This window comes from Athene cunicularia (assembly GCF_003259725.1).
Source record: "Athene cunicularia isolate RWA chromosome 7 unlocalized genomic scaffold, athCun1 chr7_part2, whole genome shotgun sequence".
NCBI classification, from domain to species: domain Eukaryota; kingdom Metazoa; phylum Chordata; class Aves; order Strigiformes; family Strigidae; genus Athene; species Athene cunicularia.
This window is the reverse complement of record NW_020799108.1, coordinates 1,218,532-1,239,800: the sequence shown is the minus strand read 5'-3', so window position 1 is coordinate 1,239,800 and position 21,269 is coordinate 1,218,532. Positions and strand designations below refer to the sequence as shown.

General features: G+C 36.5%; 1 protein-coding gene across 1 annotated transcript in view; it reads left to right on the top strand.

Moving 5' to 3' along the window:
* Positions 1 to 21,269, top strand: part of PDE1A (phosphodiesterase 1A) — a 161,634-nt gene that overhangs the window by 96,072 nt on the left and 44,293 nt on the right. The window contains exons 2-6 of the mRNA XM_026853204.1: positions 954 to 1,067; positions 15,301 to 15,483; positions 15,944 to 16,014; positions 16,971 to 17,083; positions 19,090 to 19,230. Coding sequence (XP_026709005.1) covers positions 954 to 1,067; positions 15,301 to 15,483; positions 15,944 to 16,014; positions 16,971 to 17,083; positions 19,090 to 19,230 — 622 coding nt within the window. The remainder of the gene's footprint in view (positions 1 to 953; positions 1,068 to 15,300; positions 15,484 to 15,943; positions 16,015 to 16,970; positions 17,084 to 19,089; positions 19,231 to 21,269) is intronic.

Below are 21,269 nucleotides of genomic sequence, written 5' to 3'. Positions count from 1 at the left end.
AATGACATGTCCTTAATTACAGAAATCTTTATTTTGCATGATACGAAACTGTAGATGACTTAACTTGGACATATAGCATAGAAAGAAAGAAAATACCCATATTTCTTTTAGCATCCATTTAGTCACAGTTACTGATAAGGTTTTCATTTCACTCCAATACTACCCTGTATGGTTAAGTTGAGCACTGTCAGAAGTGTTCTTCTCATCAGAGAGTTTAGGAAAAATCTGGTATTCAGGGAGTTTATCTGTAAAAGTATATTGCTACAGAGGCATGAGTCGAAGCATTACAAAAATCCCCTTTGGGCTTATCCATGTTTGTAATGTAAAAGAAAGTTCTCAAAGCTAAAAGTAAAATCACTTGGGAAAATATTTGTATTTTTCTAATGCCATAGGCATAACCTTTCATCTGATATAATGGTGAATTTTCTGTAAACACAGAAACAATGGACCTCCACATTAGCTCACGCTAATAGGAAATACAAATTCTGCAGCAAAAACATACTGGAGACCTAAATAAAAATTAAAGATGTTTAAATGAAGCAAAATCAGTATATAGTGGATATTAAAAAATCATAGTGTTCTAAACATAGAAAAATTATAATGACAACTTGCAAAGTTTCATTTATTATTTAAGCAAAATTAGAGACTCAGGCATAATAGCAATTTCAGAAATTAACATGAAATCACTCTGATGGTAGCAACTGTGTCCTCTCTAACTTACTGGAGCGTATAGTCATTTTCTTAGTAGACCTTACAAATTTAGCGAGCTGTAAAAACATACAACTGGTCATTGTTATGTGTGTTCTAAACCCGTATTTTTCTAAAAGAGATGCAGTGATGATCTCTTGTCTCTACTCTGGCTGTTGTGTTGGTTCCAATATTACAAACAGAAAATGCAGTCACTAAAATTTGATATATGCAACACGCTGATATTTTTATTTTCTTTTTCACAGATTAAGATGCTTAGTAAAGCAGCTGGAGAAGGGTGACATTAATGTGGTGGATTTAAAAAAGAACATTGAATATGCAGCATCTGTACTGGAGGCAGTTTATATTGATGAAACCAGGTAAGTCTGAGGGGAAAAAAAAAAAAAAAAAAAGGAAAGGATGTTGGGAATCACATTTTCGAAATTCAGTCTTTGCGTGCAAATGTAATTTACATGAAGGTCTCTGCACATCAGAAGAATTGTATGTGGCTCTTAGATCTTTTAGTGACAAGGTTAAAGCAAGTCAGATTCCAAAGGTCAGATGTAACCGTCACCTGGAGAGTTTGCCTGGTTCTCATCTCCACAGTGTAGAGTCATAAGAATTTTCTGAAGGATGAATTTTCTTTCTCTCACAGACCACATACAGATAATCATGCTGAGGACTGTATCAATGAAAAAAATGGGCTGTTTTGGAATGAAATGCTCACGGAGATGAGTCAGAATATTATAATCTGGCCTGTAAATACATAAATTCATGAAAAGCTGTGGTTTATTTTATAATGTTTGATGCTTTGTTTATGATTATTGTTACTGGCAGTATTGTTGGCAATCATCTTTAATGTGGATTGGCTCCAATTGAATTAGAAGTTCTAAGTATTTGGCTTCTTGAAAGAATTTAAAGATACGTACTATACTGAAGTTAACTAGCTCACTCATATTTCTATTTCAGTGTGCTGGCCTTTTTAAGATTTTTCCTAAGCAGAATGGTCTTGTAGAGATGTCTGTCAAAACTTCTACAACACTGCTGGAACATGCAGTGTATGTCTTGGTTCCATCCGGCATTTGGAACTCCCGTCTGCCATCATACGGATTATTTCATGGGTCTAACTTTCTCTCCCTGTGTGTCCCCACCTTTGCAAATCTGCATATTTGATACAGTGCTCGAAGTACTGTTCTAACTTTTTCCTGTTTCTTTTCCCTTGATGCATGTGGTTCACACACCAATCCTTGCCAGCTGGGAATTTGGAGCATCTGCTATTGGACCCTAGAAAGCCTACCCATTTGAAAACAGAAGAATGAAAACAATAGCAAATGAAGCTGGTATCGGTGGTCTGTTTTTCAGATCACTTGTACTGGTGACCTGCTCTCAGAGTGTGTACTTGTTCAGTTCTGTAAAAAGCTGACAAAAGTGTGGTAACAGGGAAGACTCCTGAGCAGCCTCCCATCTGTAATATAGTTCTTCGGGACACTTTGAACAGTATTGCTAGCAATCCCAAGGCAACTTGAAAAACATTAGGGACCTCAGTGTCTTCAAAAGGGCTCACATATGTTATGAAGATGTTTACAGATTCAGTTAAATTAACTGAGCAGGCTTGGGAAAACCATTTTGTGTGACTTCCAGGGGACCTGGGCTTTGTTAAAAAAATTGAATTAATTTAAATTAAATATTTTTAAATATTAGTAGTTAATATGCCACTGTGCATATATTTATATCAGTTTTTCTGGCTGATTTGAGTTAATCAAGCTTCTTTCACACTGAGTCAAGGGTTGATTTGTGGATTTACGTTAGTTTACAGTTGTATTTGTAATTAAATAGATACAGCTCCTTTGAGAAATAGATATAAGAAATGATCAACAAACTTCTTTTTGACTCATAGTACCACAACAGAGGCTATAATTTTTCAGCAATTGTTCTAAATAGAATTTAATTTTTCAGCAATTGTTCTAAATGTAAATCGTATTGGCCCATCTCATGTGCTCAGGAAGCTTTGGAAGATCTCAGTCCTCTCTCCCCTCTATTACGTGATACGGCATCGCTACCAGTGGTTGGAGCTTAAGCATTTATTTTGCATTAATAGCCATGGGAACTGTATTAAAGCTGCATAGGGGACAAGGACATAAACCACTGATTATTCCTCCCATACACCTCCCAGACACTGTGAATAAATGGATATAGTATTCACAGCTCTTTCTGAATAGTAGCACCAGGACAATGAAAATAGTGTGAGATTTACTCAGTTTCTAAACTGAGGTGGCTTCTGTGGAAGTTAATAATACCATTATAATGAGGAATCCGGTCTTTCCGGCTCTGTGTGGGAGCAGCAAGACAAGTAACAGACATTTCATACACAGAAAACTGGTACACCTGAAAATACATAGGCTTTGGTAACAACAGGTGCATTATTTTTGCTGTAAGAAAATCTTCAAATATGCTAATTGCCCTCATAGGACTTAATAGAAAGATTATTGAACTGTCCAAATTAAAAGTAAACTTATATAATTTTATAGTGGTTTGGAAGAATTTCATAGTTCTCAGGCTATTTTCTTAATCCCAGGGGCTTTATGACCTCATAATGGTGACTTCATTTTCAAAAATTCTACTTCAGTATATGGATAAAGCTTTTGCTCTTCCCTAGCTTGATGCACAACAATGTTTAATCTTATTTATTGCATCCAATATTTGCAGAACAGTCTGATTTTTCACTGCACTAAGTCAGAAAGGAAATACCCGAGACAGGTATATTATTTTGCTTTCATTTATTGAATACTTCTGTTCTATGCAACCTCTATGAGTTTGTAAACCTACCAAATGTTGGTAGGATTCCTTATATAAATATGCATTAAGCATATGGTATATCTTTCTATAGCTATATTTCTGAAGTATATGTATGTAGACATATAAATCAAATTATTTCCCATGACACGCTATAAAAAATAGTTTTGAATGAAATTACTTTAATGAAACCTACTTTTCAACTTTGATTCTCTTCTTTTTAGCGGTTTGCATTTTATATGTCATATTCTTCATTTTGGTTCATAGTGTTTGATTTTGGTTTTAATTTATTTTCCTTAGACTAATGCACTCTCCATGAAATTCAGACTCAGCATTTTTTGAACCTGGTGGTGTTTGTGTAAATTTATGCTAAAAATATAAACTGAGCCTCTGTTTCCTAGTCGGACGATATTATGTGTAGTGCTGTTTGAAATTTTGACACTTCCTCGTTAAAAACAACTTGTAAATTAAGATATTTGTTGTGTGGCAGGGAGAGACTGTAGTCACCATGGGTACTTTCATAGTAAGCTCTTTGGCATGGCAAACTGCAAAGATAATCACATTTTAAATAGCATGACCAATATTCTGTAGTGTAAATCTGCACTAAAACATTTAAAGATAAACACACAAAGAAGGTCTCTTCAGCTAATCCTTACAGAACAAAAGCAGTGTATCATTGAGTCCAATAGCAATGAAGGCTGGAGTTAGCTCGTGTGGTTACATTTGTCCTCATTCCCACCAAAGAATACAGGTTCTTTGTCCTGCACAGAGCTACCGCTGTTGGGAGTCTGGAACTGAGTTAACTGAACTCATTAGTAGATTAGAAATAATAGTTTAGATCATAAGCAGAATGGCTTCTTCCTGCTGAGCCTGAACTTGCAGTTTTATACACCTCAAAGTTCAAATGATTTCAGTAAGTTTCTTACGTATGAATCGCTGTATGGATAAAAGTAATTTCTATAGTATAGAGCAATAACAATTAATACACCAAGTAATGCAGTGAGAAAATCATCTGAGTACAGATTACTTTTATTAACTAAGTCCCAGAAGGAAGTTGCGTGCTTTACAGGATGTAATAGTTCCTGACATTTGGCTTATAAGATAGAAAATCTAATGATGCCTGTTTCTGCAAGGTACAAAGTATTTCAGGCTTAGAACCAAAGTCAGTACAGAGTTTCAGCAACTCATGAAAATACCCATGCTTTCTATTTTAAGCCCATACTAGAGCCTTGGATTTTGTCCTGATGAATTTACTGACCCATTGCTTACATATCGAAGCAGAGGGAAAACCGCAGCTTCAACCAGCCACCTAAAACTGAATCCTGTTTGCAGTGTTCTCTTCCTTCCCACCTTTCTGGAAGACAGACATCAATATCATCCGAGAGAAATCCCTCTTAAATATCTCTACAGTTAGATTAGGAATAGCAACTAACAGAGGGTTGATTAGGAGCATCGCCCTAACTAATCTGTCTGTTATGACACCCTGTTAAACAGCAGAGTAAAATGGTCCCACCAGTGGTCCCACACCTATTTCAGGAGGACCTCCTGCAATTCTTCACAAGCACAGAGATGAAATAAGCAAAGAGAAAAATCAAAATTAAGGTAAAAAAAAAAAGAGATCCAAGTATGAGGTATCTCACAGAGCATGTTCAGTAGTGTAGCCAAGGATTGAGGAAGAGCCTGGCCTCTTCCACAGCTCTGGGGAATCATTTGTGCTACTTTAAAATTAAATCTCAGTCATTCGTCTAGCAAAACCACTTCATTCTTTATAACCCTGAGCTTTTTTCAGTGATCAGTTCCAATTTCTTACAGTATGAGATGCCCTTTTTTCCTGTATATTGTTACTTCAATTGAGTTGATTAGAAAGCTGGCATCATTCTAGAAAATTGTGTGTGCACACAGAAGTGTAAGCTGATGGAACCTCGAATCTTTTTTTTTTTATAGTGCAACAATCAGCTGGAAATGGGTGTAGAATTCAAACCCTTTAGCAGTGTATGAAGTATTTTTCTCAGGCCCTCTTACTTTCCTTTCGTCTACTTCTCTGTTGCTCTACACTATAGCCTTTTATCTGAGCATAAGATAGCATTTTTTTTTAAACTGTGTGCACATACTCAATATCCATACATGCTCTTCCTAAAATATATGCAGATGGTTTGGGGAAAAGGCAGAGAAATAACACAATGGGTTTTATTTATGGAGTTCTGAGAGTTGACTCATTAGAAACAGGGACAGGCAGTAGAGATAACCTTCCAAAATTATGAAAAATTGGTTTGGGGCAATAACTGTTAAAAGGTTCTGAGCTGATGGAAAGTTGGAAAGCACTGAGAAATCAGACATATGTAAGTGCTGCTTACCTATGAGCTTAATTTTCTGTGGCTCCATGTCAATCAAGAAGTTTGTTTAATAAGCCTTTTTTAGGACTGGTGCATCTCTCAGTGCTGAATACATACAAGCTGCACTAAACACTGCCTTGAAAGAGATCTAGGTGCCTAGTAGCTGAAGCAGAGGTTCACTCTCAGCTGAAAATTATCAGTGAAACTCTCACAGTTCCAGCCCTTCAGAAGATCTCTGTGGAAGAAGTTCAAACTTACTCAGTTAATGTTATAAATAACTCTTACAAATCTTGTAGAATTTTCTCCATTAGTACCTGCCACTTGGCTCAAGGTAGTGGAAGAAGAATATTTCAAGTCAAACAGGAAAGAAATACAGTCTGATAATTCAGTCATGACAGCTGTTCTGTTCCTTGTAAACGCACATCTTTGTTCCTGCTAACTGAGAAGAAAATAAGTCAAATAAAATGTAGATGGAAATTACAAGATTAAAAAAAATTAAATATGTATTCCAATGCCAAATAAAACAAAACAAAACAAAAAAAACCCCTTCTTGTGAAGAACACTTTTCAGTTGTTCTGGATAAAATCAGAATATTTTCTTCCAGTTATGGTGGTCTTAAATTTTTTAAATGCCTTAACATTTTAGAAAATATGCTTGATTTCAGGAGGATACTTCTCTGTGCAGTTGCAATTCCATACATTGTTTTTAGTTTGGTTTAGGTTGTATAATGCCCCTTTAAAAGTCTCTAACCTTTTGAAAACTTCTGACTTAGAAGAGACTGTGTTTCATTAATGTAAGAAGTAGATCTGTTGTACATAGCTGGTAATTGCTTTGAGCATCTTTGATTCAACAAGACAAAATAACAAAGGCTATTGCTACATTCATGAAGCAAAAGGAAATCTCTTTAAGGGTAAGTGGTGTTCTAACAATAGAAATCTGCATGAGAGCTCTGGAAATAGTGAAGGTATTTTGATTGTATTATAATGGTAAACACAGTTCTTCTTGAGAAAAAGCTCTTATTTAAAAAAGAAAAATAAGTGCACATTCTGATACGTATAATGCTAACTAAAAAGGAGGTCATTAAATTCAAACTTTGTGTCTGCTGTTGCAATAAACACCTTGGACTATACTGAATTTCCACTGTACTACTCCAGTAATGCACAAAAATATTTCTGTGGTTTCTGAGCTTAGAGCAGGGAAAAACATGTCAAAAAAATTTGGACCAAAAAAGAAAAAAATTTAAACTGTCACTTGCAAGAGAAAGAGTTTTGTCATTTCATCTTGCCAAACTTCTGCGTGACCCTTGAAGTGCACCGCAGAAATATTTGTGATAGAAACATGCATGTGTGTATCTTTGTCTCATGGAGTCTGAGGAAGGAGAAAGGAGAGGCTGGTGCTCACGGAGCTGTGTGTTGTGGAAGTGTGAATGGCGCTTAGCAACAGCAACTACATGAAATTCTCCTGTTTCCAGAAGATGAGGTGAGGTGGGAATGGCCGGCATAGCCTGTTCCTGGGCAGTTTGCAGTATGCAGTTCTGGCTATGTTTGCAAGCTGAAGAAGGCAGTTCTTTTTTCAAGTTTTTCATTATTGCAATAGAAGCCGAGTCCATGGCAGCTGCTCCATCTTAGGCTAGTAATTAATACCTAAAAACCCCCGAACTGACATTCTGATTTGATACCCCTGTGCTTTCTTTCTTCTAGCCATCAATATAGGTTTAGTGGCTTCTCTGTATTTTAAATGTGAGGAAAAGTCAGTGAAGGCTCCATCTTTTATGTTTCTTGTATTATTTCATTTTCACAAGCCCTATTTTAGTATGAGCATTGCAAGGCTCTAAGCTAGCGCTACATCAGCTGCTGCTAAGCATCTGTCGTGGTTTGACCCCAGCAGGCAACTAAGCACCACGCAGCTGGTTGCTCAGTCTCCTCAGTGGGATGGGGAGAGAATCGGAAGAGTAAAAGTGAGAAAACTTGTGGGCTGAGATAAAGACAGTTGAATAGGTAAAGCAAAAGCTGTGCACACAAGCAAAGCAAAACAAGGAATTCATTCACCACTTCCCATCGTCAGGTGGGTGTTCAGCCATCCCCAGGAAAGCAGGGCTTCATTACGTGCAACTGTTACTTGGGAAGACAAACACCATAACTCCGAATGCACCCCCCCTTCCTTCTTCTTCCCTCAGGTTTATATGCGGAGCATGATGTCATATGGTGTGGGATACCCCTTTGGTCAGTCGGGGTCAGCTGTCCTGGCTGTGTCCCCTCCCAGCTTCTTGTGCACCCCCAGCCTACTTGCTGTTGGGGCGGTGTGAGAAGAAGAACAGGCCTTGGCTCTGTGCAAGCACTGCTCAGCAATAGCTAAAACATCTCTGTATTAACACTGTTTCCAGCACAAATCCAAAATGCGGCCCCATACCAGCTACTGTGAAGAAAATTAACTTGATCCCAGACAAAACCAGCACAGCATCTGTCGGCAGGTTTGTTGCTTGACATTACAGGACCATTTGCATTCTGTTCCCACCCGTAGGATGCAGCATCAAGCTGACTTAGTGAATCACGTAATGTCACAGACTGTAAAGCTCTGGTTATGGAAGAGATTGTGCTAAATCAGACACCATTATCCACTCAGGGTAACCAGCCGAGATGGTCACACTGGAAAATCTTCCCAATCTCTCTACCTGAAAAGACAGATTAATTTGTTCCTTTCTACATGAAGGTAACCAAGCGTTTCATTCACGCAACAGTGGGGCATTCAGTAATTTACTTTGACAAAACTACTCCTCAAAATTAGCTTTTAAAAAAAAAATATTAGGAATATTAAAGAAAATAACCCACCTAACGTCACAAGGATAAAACAAGTGGAATGGGATACCCTATTTGGTAATTATTTGCCAGATGAAAAATACAGTCTATATGATTCCTCTCTGGGTTGACTTAGTTGAGGAGCGATTGGAAATGGCAATTTAAGCATGAAGTTATATCATAACCTTGAATAGTCAAGTTTGCTGTGTGTATCACTGACCTCTGTAGCAAACCCGTGGTTAATTCACCTGAAGTCGCTGTGTCAGCAACAAATACTCCATTTGAAGTAAGTCATTCAGTTCATCCATTAAGGGAATCCACAAATGATACTTCTGTGAAAGCTGCTATTGAGAAAAAAGCTTATTGTGTTGAGATTAATCCAGTATATTCCATCCTTATAAAAGCTTAAGATAAGCCTTTTAAATCTTTTGTCCTAAGCCAAAAGCTTTTTCTGAGAGGGAAGCTTACAACAGCATCAAAGTTATATTAAAAAAACCCCCAAACACTTAAAATCTGTTAAATTCTGACTAAAACTATTCAATTCAGTTAGGATATTTAGTAAATGACCTGCATCCCTTTTCCAAAGTTATAGAATTTTTTTATCTCAAAATTATTGCTCTTAATTTATTTGAGTCATGCCCTGAGATAGTCCCTGCCCTACAGAACTTACATTAAAGCAATTGAATTAAAAAAAAAAAAGAAAATACATTAGCTCACAGCTGGACTCCTGAAAAATGATGTTTTTAAATCATCCATATCCTGACCTGAATCTTGAGGTTGTTGATGGTCTTCGGTATGTATGTCTGTGTTTCTGAATTAGCAGTATATATCAACAAATTAATGTTTCCAGGAACAATTACTTATTTGCTTATCTGCTGTTGTAATAACTGTATTTTATCCAGAGCATTTACTATTTTTGTAATCAATTGGTAGTTCTTAATATGAGGATAATTCTTCTGAGAATGTGCTACATTTTAAGAGTACACTGTGTTGGTAAATTAATAGTTTCCTTTAGAAAGACCTTTATGTACTAAAAATGCACCTCGATCATTTTTGCAATTTGCTTATCCTCCGTGGGAGTCAAGAGAATCTTGTAGTGGATGTTAGTGGAAGCTGTAGTGGACTATAGAGGATGTAAATATTGATTGAATATACTGATTCATGCTCCTTCAGATACAATTGAAAAAATGTGAATTGGCTATTTGGACTATAAATTCCCCGCCTTCTGCGTTGTAGACCTAGAATAGGACTTTGATCAATTCACTCTTAAGGGGTTGATCATTAGCTTGATTAATTCACTAAATGGTAAAGAGCTAATACCTCCTTCTCAATCACTCTCTGGAAGTCTTTCACCACCTCTGTTAGGCAGCATGACTGATGAGCACTGATGGATTTTTTTTTTCCCCATTACCATTATCTAATTTTGGATTTTTTTCATTTTCTTTCTTTCTTCTCCTCCATAGTACATCTGAAATATTCCTAAGGGAAAAGAAATATACTTCTGACTAGTCCATTACTATATTTAAAATTCTGATTAAATGAAAAGAGAGCTAGAAACTATCACTACATGAATTTTGAAAAATTATTCTTGGCAAAAAACACAGTAGTGTGACAAGAAGATCAGGTTATTACTTACTATGACTGCAATATTAATTGATTGCTAAGCTGAAATGCCATGGGCCATATCTCACTTATTCCCACAACTGTCAATGGGAGTTCCACTCATGGAATGAATAGAATTAAATAACCCAATCCTCCCCCTCTCCTTCCCACGCATATCTCTTCCTTGTATTGCATCTACTTAATAGACTAATGACATATGAGCAAAATAAGTGTATGTAACCCTGAAATTCTGGCTTTGTGTTGAAAAAAAGTACTTTCTGGGGCATATTGTATTAGAGCTTTTTTGTTTTGTTTATTAGCATTTTTATGTGTTGATAGCTTTAGGGAAGAAAGAATTTAAGTGCATGCCTTGGTATCTTAACATTTATTTAATTCAACTAGGATACTGGAGTTCATGCCTTTTAGTTGAATGGATCTCGGTAGAGTTTTACTTTACTTTAAGGTTGATGTTGTGGAACAACTGTGTAGCTTTAAAATACAAACAATGCCCGCCATCTCCGATCTTTGGCTGATTGAAGGATGAAGGTACGAATCTTGCAAGTCAGTTGACTCCAAAAATTTGCTAAGGCAAAGGTTCCAACCTTGTGTTTGACAAATATGGTCACTTGTTATTTGGTAATTAATTTATCCCGTGGCATCTTTTAACTTTTGTAAAAGTTTACATATTGTAAAATGTTGCAAAATTATATTACGATTTATAAATTACATGGTGCAATTTAAAATTACAAATTATCTTGCAAAATCTTGCAAAAATCCCTGTAATATTTGGTAGGAGTTCCAGAGTTTTAACTATGTTTGTTTTGACCTTATCTTCTGATACTATTTCACATTTCCCTCCTTTTTTTTCTTTTTTTTTCTTTTTTTTCTAATTTAAAGGCATCTTGATTAATCACCTAATTTACCTGATTGCCTGTGATTCATAAAGCGGCAAGTTAGAGCAAGAAGTCTACATAACAGTAGAATTACAGAATGCAGAATTTATAAATATATTTGCCATTTATCCAGGCAACAATAACTTTCATTAGGCAAAACCCACACAGCAATAAATTCCTATTGATTCACTGAGTTTACTGAAGCTTTTGAAAGTTTTCAGTTCTAAGTAGGTATAAATTAAAATAGCAGTAACATAAACACTGAGGAATAAAAATGTTCTGAATATACACTTCAGACCGTTATGTTTTTCCCAGTAATTCTAAACAATATTGTATTGTATAATTTACTTAAAGAAATTATGATGTTATAAAGCTCAGTGATTGCATCAGAATGTTGTTATAATACATCTGCTTGAAGAGTCAACCCTTCTTGTGGTTAAGTTCTGAGCACCAGCAGTAGTAACGGCAAGGACAGGCATATAAGGGCTCTGTGATTTACTTGCATTCACTGCAGTCGTGTACATCAATAGACAAGGGGCCAGGAAACCAGCTGCAAAATGGCTTGACATAAAAAGAACAAGTTCCATATAAAAAGATATAGCGGTGGCCAATCGAAAACTAGTTCTCACTGGGTGAAATTGAAAATTTCAGCTATTATTGTAATGTAAGTGCTGAAGTGCTGTTAGTACTTCTGGTTAATGGGTACAAGTTCTACTACTTCTGGTGAAGATTATTTTTTGCTACATTTAGTATAATTTCTACATATATATCTATATATGCATTTTGTAAACAGTAAGCAGAATTACTGATAAAAACAGTTTGTTTTTATGTCTCAACATATAAATTTGCTTTATTTTGGTTAATTTAAAGAAGTGTTTTCACGGTCAGCAAGTAAAAGGTGAACAATTAGATGTATTTCACAGAATCCACACTATTGTGTATCTATACATATATATGAACACCCATGGAATTATAATGGAAAAACTATATTTAAAATTGACATATAAATAAAAGTTAACAAAAGTTGCAAGCTATGAAACGAGTTGAATATTGGATTCTAAGAATTTGTGATAAGCATAGTTTGCATGGTGCAATACATAGCCCAATTTTTTTCCATTCCTAAATAAAATTGCCATCAAATTTTATATCCATCTAAGTATCCATTTATTCAGATGTGTAGACCCATAGATGAGCCCTTTCCCTGTAATTACAGAAGAATGGCAGTCATTAGTGATTTTATTCAAAGACCATTTCTAGCAATGCACATCCCATGAGTAATTTTCCCCAATATAAATCTTATTCTTCAAAAGGTCAGGAAAGTGTAGAAAATAGATAGTTATGAGATGAATGACTAGCCCTTATTTCCTCTCCTAACATGTTGTTTCATTTAGGCTTCTGAAAGAAACTAATTCTTTTTTGAGAAGTTACTAACATTATGTGTTGAGGGATTTTTAAGAGTTTGTACTTATAAAGATTGTGCTTACAACACAATTCTATGTAGCAGTTACTTTCCTAGTTGTTTAAGTATGAACCAGAGACACTGAAACTCTCTCCTGTAGCGTGTTGTTCAGTCACCTCTCATCAGAGAGCAGTGGTCTCATGAAAATTACTGGTTAAAGAAACACTTTTTTCAAATACTGTTTTCTCTGTCATCTTCATAAAGTAACTCCTATTACTGTCATTTGCAGACTGAAGAGTCCTATTTTACAGCTGAATGGTTAAAAAAAAAAAAAAAAAATTAGAGAAACTACAGTGTGTATTGCTAGCCTTAATTTATACTCCAGCGCCTCATATCTTCAGGGCTTAGGACTTGGTCCCAATCTGAGATCTGCAGCAGACTATAGCAAACTGATGTGGAACTCTGCTTCATGCTGCACAGGTGATGTGGAATGTCCCTGCTGCATGCTCTGAGGTAACCTAAAAACCATGGTCCTTTTATCACTGGAATAATTTAATCTCATTTGAGTAGCGGTTGGAATAGTTACAAAAATATGTTTTGGGTATTATAAGGTTTATTCCTGATTATGCTGCTAATACATCGAATGTCAAACATTACTCAGAAATATAAATGTACTGATCTCACCAAGGGTATTTAATAACATGTTGGACTAGTAGGGATTTAAGTGGACTATAACATAGCTTTTAATTTAGATAATAAAATTAATTTATAGCTTTTGACCTATGGCCAGTCTCAGCCTTGGTTCAGTTTTGTAAGATAATTTACTCAAATACTTTCCTTTGCACAAGTCCCGTTTCTCCAAAATAAATGACTGACTTCTAGCCTGTGTCCCACTGTCAGAAAATCTCGTAATTCTTGTCCATCGTGCTCCTCTTGCACTCTATGTTAATCTTCCTAGTCTTATCGTTCTATGTCCCTAAAAAAGAGGAACATTTCTGCTGTTCTTTCAGCAAACAGTGGGGGTGTTGGGGGTACTTTATAGATTTTTTTTTTTAACCCCAGTTGAAAAGTCTCACAAAATATGCTGCCAGCCAGATGAGATGCTGAAACTGAGAACAGAGCAGATGAACACAGATATGCTGCACTCACCAATAATTTAACTTACACTTCTGGCATCATACTTCCTACTAGACATCTTCCTATAATCCCTCAAATAGTATTAGATTTACATGGAGATTCTTCTGAACTATACTGTATTCAGGCTTTTCTTCATCGCCCACGTTGCTGCTCAATTCCTCTATATGCTAGAGAAGACCTTGATTAGGCAAGGTTTTGAAAATGTTGGAGAAGAGAAACAGAGAAAGTGAAAAGTGTAAAAGAGCTGCCGAATAAATATGAGAGAGCGCAAATAGGGGAAAGAGTCAACAGCCTTATGCTGAGAGTAGAAAGAAAAAACAGGAGCAGAGGTAGCAACATAAAAATGTAAAAAGAAGTGATAAATTTCCTCTCAAAAATACCTGTCTACAACTTCTGTTAGCCCAATTCCTACCAAATATATTTCGCTCAGGAGAAGGGAGGAACAATGTATTGTTCACTGAGGAAAAGACACCCAAGTTTTAACTTGAGGAGTGGATTGTCTAACAAGAAAATCACACTCAAAAATACTTTGTCCATCATTGCTTTGTGTCCAATTCACACAAACTTGAGCAGTTTCAGAAATACGGTACTAGAGAAATAGATCTATGTAATCGAATGATGCCTGCAATTCAATTGCTATCACTTTTATGAAAAAAAATTTGGAAAGGATGGCATGCTTTACATATGTCTGGTCATCCTAACTCTGGGGTTTCTTGCACAGCTGCGTGAAGGAAAACTTGTTATCTGACTACGGGATTTGGTTATGGAAAACCCCAGCAGACTGAGTGATCTGGGCAAATAACAGCAAGCAATTGTTGTATTCCTACATCTATAAAGAATTGTGGAATTGCAGTTGAGTCTGTTTTAATAGAATATTTAGCCACATGTTTCTTCTAAATAAACTGATGTCCTCTAATTCAGTTTTGTTGAAGTAGTTTCTTTTTGAGATTTCCTCTATTTTACAAAAGGTATACATACCTTTTCTAACTTTTTGAACAACTAAGAACTGTGAAAGTTGACTTGTAACCCAGTCTTGTATAATATCTTCAGTGCTATGATTTTGTTGGCCCTCTTTCAGTAGGAACACGGATCTGCACACAGAAAGAATTAATCATCTTTAATACTTTTATTGCACTGGAATAATATGATGAGCATGTGTACAGGGTGTTCATTGCAGTGCATTCACCGTAGCATCACTACGTAATAACTTTTACTTTGCTTGTAAGAATCAAAACATTTTTTGTACCATTTTGGAGAACAGATCAGATGGACCGCTGGTGTTCTCAGTTATAGCAGCAACCCCTCTTTCTACAGGCGTTCACGTCAGCCACTGTTTTAGATGTATCTCCAGGATTTTATAGCTCGTTCATTACACTTCAATCCACCATAGCTGTGACATCTTTGTAGAAAAATCTTCTCTTGCCTTTACCTGAATATCTTGCATTTGAGAATCTTTTACCTTCTGGAACGTGAGCAGGGGGAAAGAGGGGAGATATCTCCTGTGCCCAACTTCCCAGAGAAGACATTTAGTGATGTGCTGAGTCAATTCTACAGACAACCTCTGCTCCTGTTCATTTGAGCTTGGTAGCTGTTCACCTGTCCATACTCCTTTTGTTTCAGTCTGCCATCTTCTCGGTTACCTCGTATTAATTTTTTTGTAGGAAGCTTTTGGACACTGAGGATGAGCTCTCTGACATCCAGTCGGATTCGGTGCCGCTGGAAGTGCGGGACTGGTTAGCTTCCACATTCACAAGGGAAATGGGAATAGTGAAGAGGAGACCTGAAGAAAAGCCCAAATTCCGAAGCATTGTGCATGCTGTACAGGCTGGGATTTTTGTAGAAAGGTGAGAGATTGGTTTTCTTATTACAGTAAATCATGCATTTAACCACAGTGTCTGTCACTGAAGATCCCTTAAATGGTATGATGAACCTGAAGCAAATATTTGAACCAGAAGTTAGGTTTCAATTTCTATAATTACTCTATTTTTCTGTACAGAGATCCAGATGAAACCTCTAAATTTGTAATGAAATCTCCTGGACTTGAAAAATTCTGGGAATGAACTTTATGACTTTGAAACTTCTACACTAAATTGTACCAAAGACTGCACTAACATAAAAGAGTAATATACCAGCAGAGGGGCTTTTCTCATCAGTTCATAAAAAGACACATGTCATCTTTGGGATCAGACCCTGAAATAGCTTAGTGTTATTTCACAAACTGTGAAAGACGAATTTTAAAAAGATAAATTGTTCCAGTACTTTTTAAAGGAGTGCTATTCCTTAATATTGTATTTCTTCTTTTAGGATGTACCGAAGAACTTCTAGCATGGTTGGTTTGGCTTATCCAGCAGAAGTGATAGTAACTTTTAAGGTGAAAAAGTTTAATCATTATGGAATTGGAATGTATTTGCACTTATGTTTAGTGACTTTTAGAGTTAAATAAACATGTTTTTCTACTGAAAGTACCCTAGCCATAGTTAGTACTATAAAACTGAGCACACAGAACAGAGAAATTAATAGTTTAAAATTCACAAATAGCATACGATTCTGCTTATTGTTTCACCTATTAGTTGTGATTTCATTTAGCTGTTATTAGAGAGATAGGGTGAGATTTGTATAGAAATTTTTATAGAAATGGGAGACATGGTTTTATCAGATCCCAGTGCTATGGTAATCAGTGTCTCAGACAGCAGTGTTTGTTTCATTTTTAGGAAAGAAAAAGCAGTAGTAGTACTGGGATAGAGCTCACAAAAGAAGCTGAAGCTTATGGAACAAGTAAAGTATTTGCTGTGAATTTAAGGCATTACTGTAGTTTGCCCAAAAGGCGATCTTTTATAGTAGTAAAGTTCCTATGGCTATGTATGCAATTAAAAAATGGTATTTATTGAGAATGTAGTACCTCACCTTTTCACCTGAAAGTCAAACACTATTATATTATATTATTCTCAAATTGCAGTATGGCTATAGTGTTAATGTCGTTGTGCTATAACCTATTTAAATAATGGGTATTCACATTGGCTCCACAAGGTTCTATAGACAATTTGTACACGGAAAGTTAAATTTTGAAGGATTGAGGACTTTGAATCAAAGCATATGAAGCTGCATATGTCATGTTACAAGTATTCATAACCGACACAACTATTTTAATCATTAATATTGAAACAATCATTAATGTGTTATCTACAGTATCTACTCTCTTTCAAAGTTGGACAATAAAACCTAGCAGACTCTCCCCTCCTCTACAAAAACCACCAATATATCTTTACCACTGATTAACTGGAAACCTACTTAAAGAGATGGAATTTTGATCTTTTTTTTTTTTTTTTTTTTTTTTCCCAATGGTCTTTTGACGTATTTGCCCTAAATGAAGCAAGTGGAGAGCACAGTCTGAAATTTATGATGTATGAGCTGTTTACCCGATATGACCTATTGAGCCGTTTCAAGGTCAGAAGCTAGCCACAAATAAAAATATGTATGCAAAAATACGTATGTCAAATTTAAAAGACAAGAAATCCAGAATACGTTTGAAATGGGTTTTTATTGTGCAATGCAGTGCAGAATTTCGAAGAGTATGGCAAATTGAACATTCATAATATGCCAACAGTTCTACCAAAATGAACTTCACCTGGAATATCCAAATTTTTCTGCAACCCAAAAAAAGTGAAGTTATGTAGATGCATGTCAAGTCAGTTTGGGATGGGATGTTGCTTGTGAGCTGTTAAATGCTGTAAGCATTAAATAAACAGATGATGTATACAGCCTGTTTACTCAGCAGTACTGAACCAGTGTCCTAGGTTCAAGGAACACAGATTCCTAATAAGGCAGAAAACTGTAGCTAGTCCTAAATACTTTTTCATGGTCTAGACTGTAGTATGTTGCCCACCACTGTGTAGGACTTTCAGCTGAATCTTCCTCTCCTAACCAGCTTGAGGGATAAATAAAGAGAAGGCTGCTTTTCCATGATGTTTGCAGGGTATTGCAATACAATATGGAGTACTATAAACAACTTTGAAAGGCTGAGATAAAAAATGGATTTAAATGCCAAATTTTTCATTATAATAGTACCAAATGAAAGTTTCATTACAGTTTCAAAATCTCTCCACTGCAAAACTCCATGCTCCTTATGAAAAGGCTGCCTCACCCTGAAATTGTTTTGAATATTTTAATTTTAACCAATAACCCAGAGTCAGCTTTTCCCATCAGGCTCTGGGGGCTTGAAATCAGAACAGCACCAGGGCTACCATTAACAAGAGTCAGAAAGTATACAGTGTTACTGGGTCAGTGGGTTTAAGCCCATTCCCAGTCCCACTCTTTACCTTGCAGGAATTTTAAATAAAGAAAAATATCTTGAGGAAAATGTAATTTTGTTATATGGGTGTTGTGGTCTAACCCCAGCCAGCAACTAAGCAGCACGCAGATGCTTGCTCATTCCCTCCCTGCAGCAGGATGGGGGAAGAGAGCTGGGAGGGTGAAAGTGAGAACACTTGTGGGTTGAGATAAGAACAGTTTAATAATTGAAATAAAATGTACTACTAATAATAATGATAATGTAATGAAAAGGAAAATAGCAGAGAGAAATAAAACCCAAGAAAGACAAGTGAAGCAAATGAAAACAGTTGCTCACCACCAACAAACTGATGCCCAGCCAGTCCCTGAGCAGCAGTCCCCTGGCTAACCTTTTCCCTATTTTTATTGCTGAACATGGTGCCATAAGGTATGGAATACCCCTTTGGTCAGTCGGGGTCAGCTGTCCTGGCTGTGTCCCCTCCCAACTCCTTGTGCACCCCCAGCCTACTCACTGGCAGGACAGTGTGAGGAGAAGAAGAAAAGGCTTTGACTGTGTGCAAGCACTGCTCAGCAATAACTAAAACATCCCTGTATTAGCAACAGATTTTCCAGCACAAATCCAAACATTACCCCATACTAGCTACTATGAAGAAAGTTGACTCTACCCCAGCCAAAACCAGCACAATGGGAAATTAAATGAGACTAGATTGTGCCTGTACTTCATACATTGCCTGGAGGAAGAGAAGGAGAGGAAGTCATACTATCAGATTCAGGGAAACCTTGTCTCGAGCAAGGTAAAAGTGGTGAAGAAGAGATAATCCTCTTGTTAGACTCTTATCTGTCATGCCTTTATTATATGAACAGTTTATACATTCCTGGTACAGACAGACAAACACGTCTTGAAAACTATTTGGTTGCTAGCTCTGCAGTCTCTTGTATGCTACCAGATGCTGTGTGTAGTGAATGTAAAGGGATATAACGTATACAGCAACTGTGTGAAGACTTCCTGATGCATGTGAGATGCTAGACCTTTACATTTTAGATTTTTCTTTTATTGTTAACTAAATTCTATGGTATATTTATTCGTGGTTTCTTAATTGCATCATTTACTTCACAGCTGTTGCAGGAAAAAACCCATTTATTTTAGTTTTTGCTTCCCCCAGATCCCTGTTCCCAATCTTATTTCATTTGCTGAAGCTCTTGAAGTTGGTTACAGTAAATACAAAAATCCCTATCACAATTTGATCCATGCAGCTGACGTTACTCAGACTGTGCATTACATAATGATTCACACTGGTATCATGGTAAGAAATACTGCGAAGTTCAATTTACTTCTTTTCTCTCTGCTGTTTTGGATAAATGTGCATGTGTGTCTTTTCTTATCGAAAAATCTCCCTTGAAAGTTGTGCACAGATAGATTCTAAACTACCATTCTTGCTGTGATCTAGATGTCATTTCAACAGTTCTTCCAGGCTGGAACTCTCCTGATGTGGAGGAAAAAAGGAGAAAAAAAATCCCCCTTAAATCCTTTTTGCTTTTCATTGCCTGGGCTTAGGTATTATATATCATACTAAATGAGATATGTGTGCAGCAGTAGGCAGGTGAGATTTTTTCGCTTCCACATCAGAGCCTGGGAGGTGTGATCAGGCAAGGAAGCTTTAGTATCTGCTGAGGTCCTCACCATTGAAAGATATACTGAATCAGTGCAGGCTTACTCAAATACTCTGCAGTTCCTTTTTCTTTTAGTTTTTAGGACTGCTCTTGCATACTGTATGTGCCTATAGTAGGCAGAAGATTGCAATATTCCAATATTCTTAAGTATATGCTTTGGGAATTGAAGTGAGTCTGTGCAAGCGGTTTTACTCTAAACACTTAGATTGAATACCAGGCGTGGGAGTCTCCTCACTATCAGCTTGCTAGATAAAAGTAAATACTAACTAAAAGAAAATGGACATCTCTGTCAATGGCCTTTTGATGATTTATCATCACTATGAATTTTTTTTATTTTTTTTATTTTTTTTTTAAAGTGGGAAGTGTTAGTGTCTGATTTCTGTTTGCAGAGCCATGAAACAATTCCATAAGACTTTTGGAAAGGAAAATTTTAGGGCTGACTCTGGATGTTTGTGCTCCAATATGTGCGCAATAAATGGCAGTCATTCACTTCTGTTAAGCATTTTCTCACTGAAAACTTGGCCTTTGGCTTTAGTGGAAGCAAGACCAAGTCCCTAGGCATTTCAGGGTTTGATTCTACTGTTTGAAGGAAGTGTTTTGCTTCTAAGCATCAAGTTCTAGAAGCTACATTTTAACACAAGTACTGCTTGCAGAGTGAAGCCTAGAGTCTTCACCAGCCAAGATTCCTTTTCAGATTGGGGTGTTTCCTTGAGAAAGGACTTCCATATCAGACTGAATGATAGGCTAGACAGCTCTTGCCAAGATGACTCCAAACCAGAGTTGTTGTATATGAAGTTCACCCATCAAAATAATATTTTAATAAAAGAAAAGGCTTGAAAAGATTAGAGCATGGCTCCTATCCTACCCTTGTACTCTACTGTAAGATCAACTGCAATCATTAAGGGATGTGAGACACAACTTTGTTGCAGGTATACACCTGTATCAGCAACTTAACAGGGAGGAAAATCCCTTTTTATACATTATAAACATCCCTTTGAGCTGTTGTAACTGTGCCCCTCCACCCTTTAAAAAAGACAATGTCATCCAGATTTTCTTTGTGATGCCATGACAAGGTTGCAACTTCCAGAGCTATCCTAGTCAATTTGGGATGTTAAAACAATGAACACTGAATGAAGGAAACAGTTTTGTATTTGAATATCTTGCTATTTCACCAAGTGCACATGAGAATGAGCAAGGCCTCTCCAACTCGAGTTTTACAGTATTACCATCTTAACTGTATAACTGCACTTCGATGTGATCTGGACAACTCTTTTCAGAAAAGGTTAGACTTTACTGCTGTTACTTTGCTGTAAAACCTCATTGATGTTGCAACACTGCTGCAAAATATTCCTATAAAATTAGGCCAGGTTTTAAATATTCACATTTGAACTGCTGAATTATGATATTGGAAAGTTCTTGGAAAGATATCTAACTAGGACAACACTTAGTCAAGAGTGCCTTCAAACAGATGTATCTTGCCAGGCAGAAAGAACGTTTATAGAAATCAGTGTTTGAAAGAGGGCCTAGTGATTCTGCAGCTTGAAAAGTATTTCTGTCCTAAATGTCATTTGCAGTTTGGGAACACATCAGTATCATGCGAATGTTCTATTTAACTTGGGTTTTTTCCTGTTGCCTGGTTAACCCTACAGACCCTACTCAACAATTTGAAGTT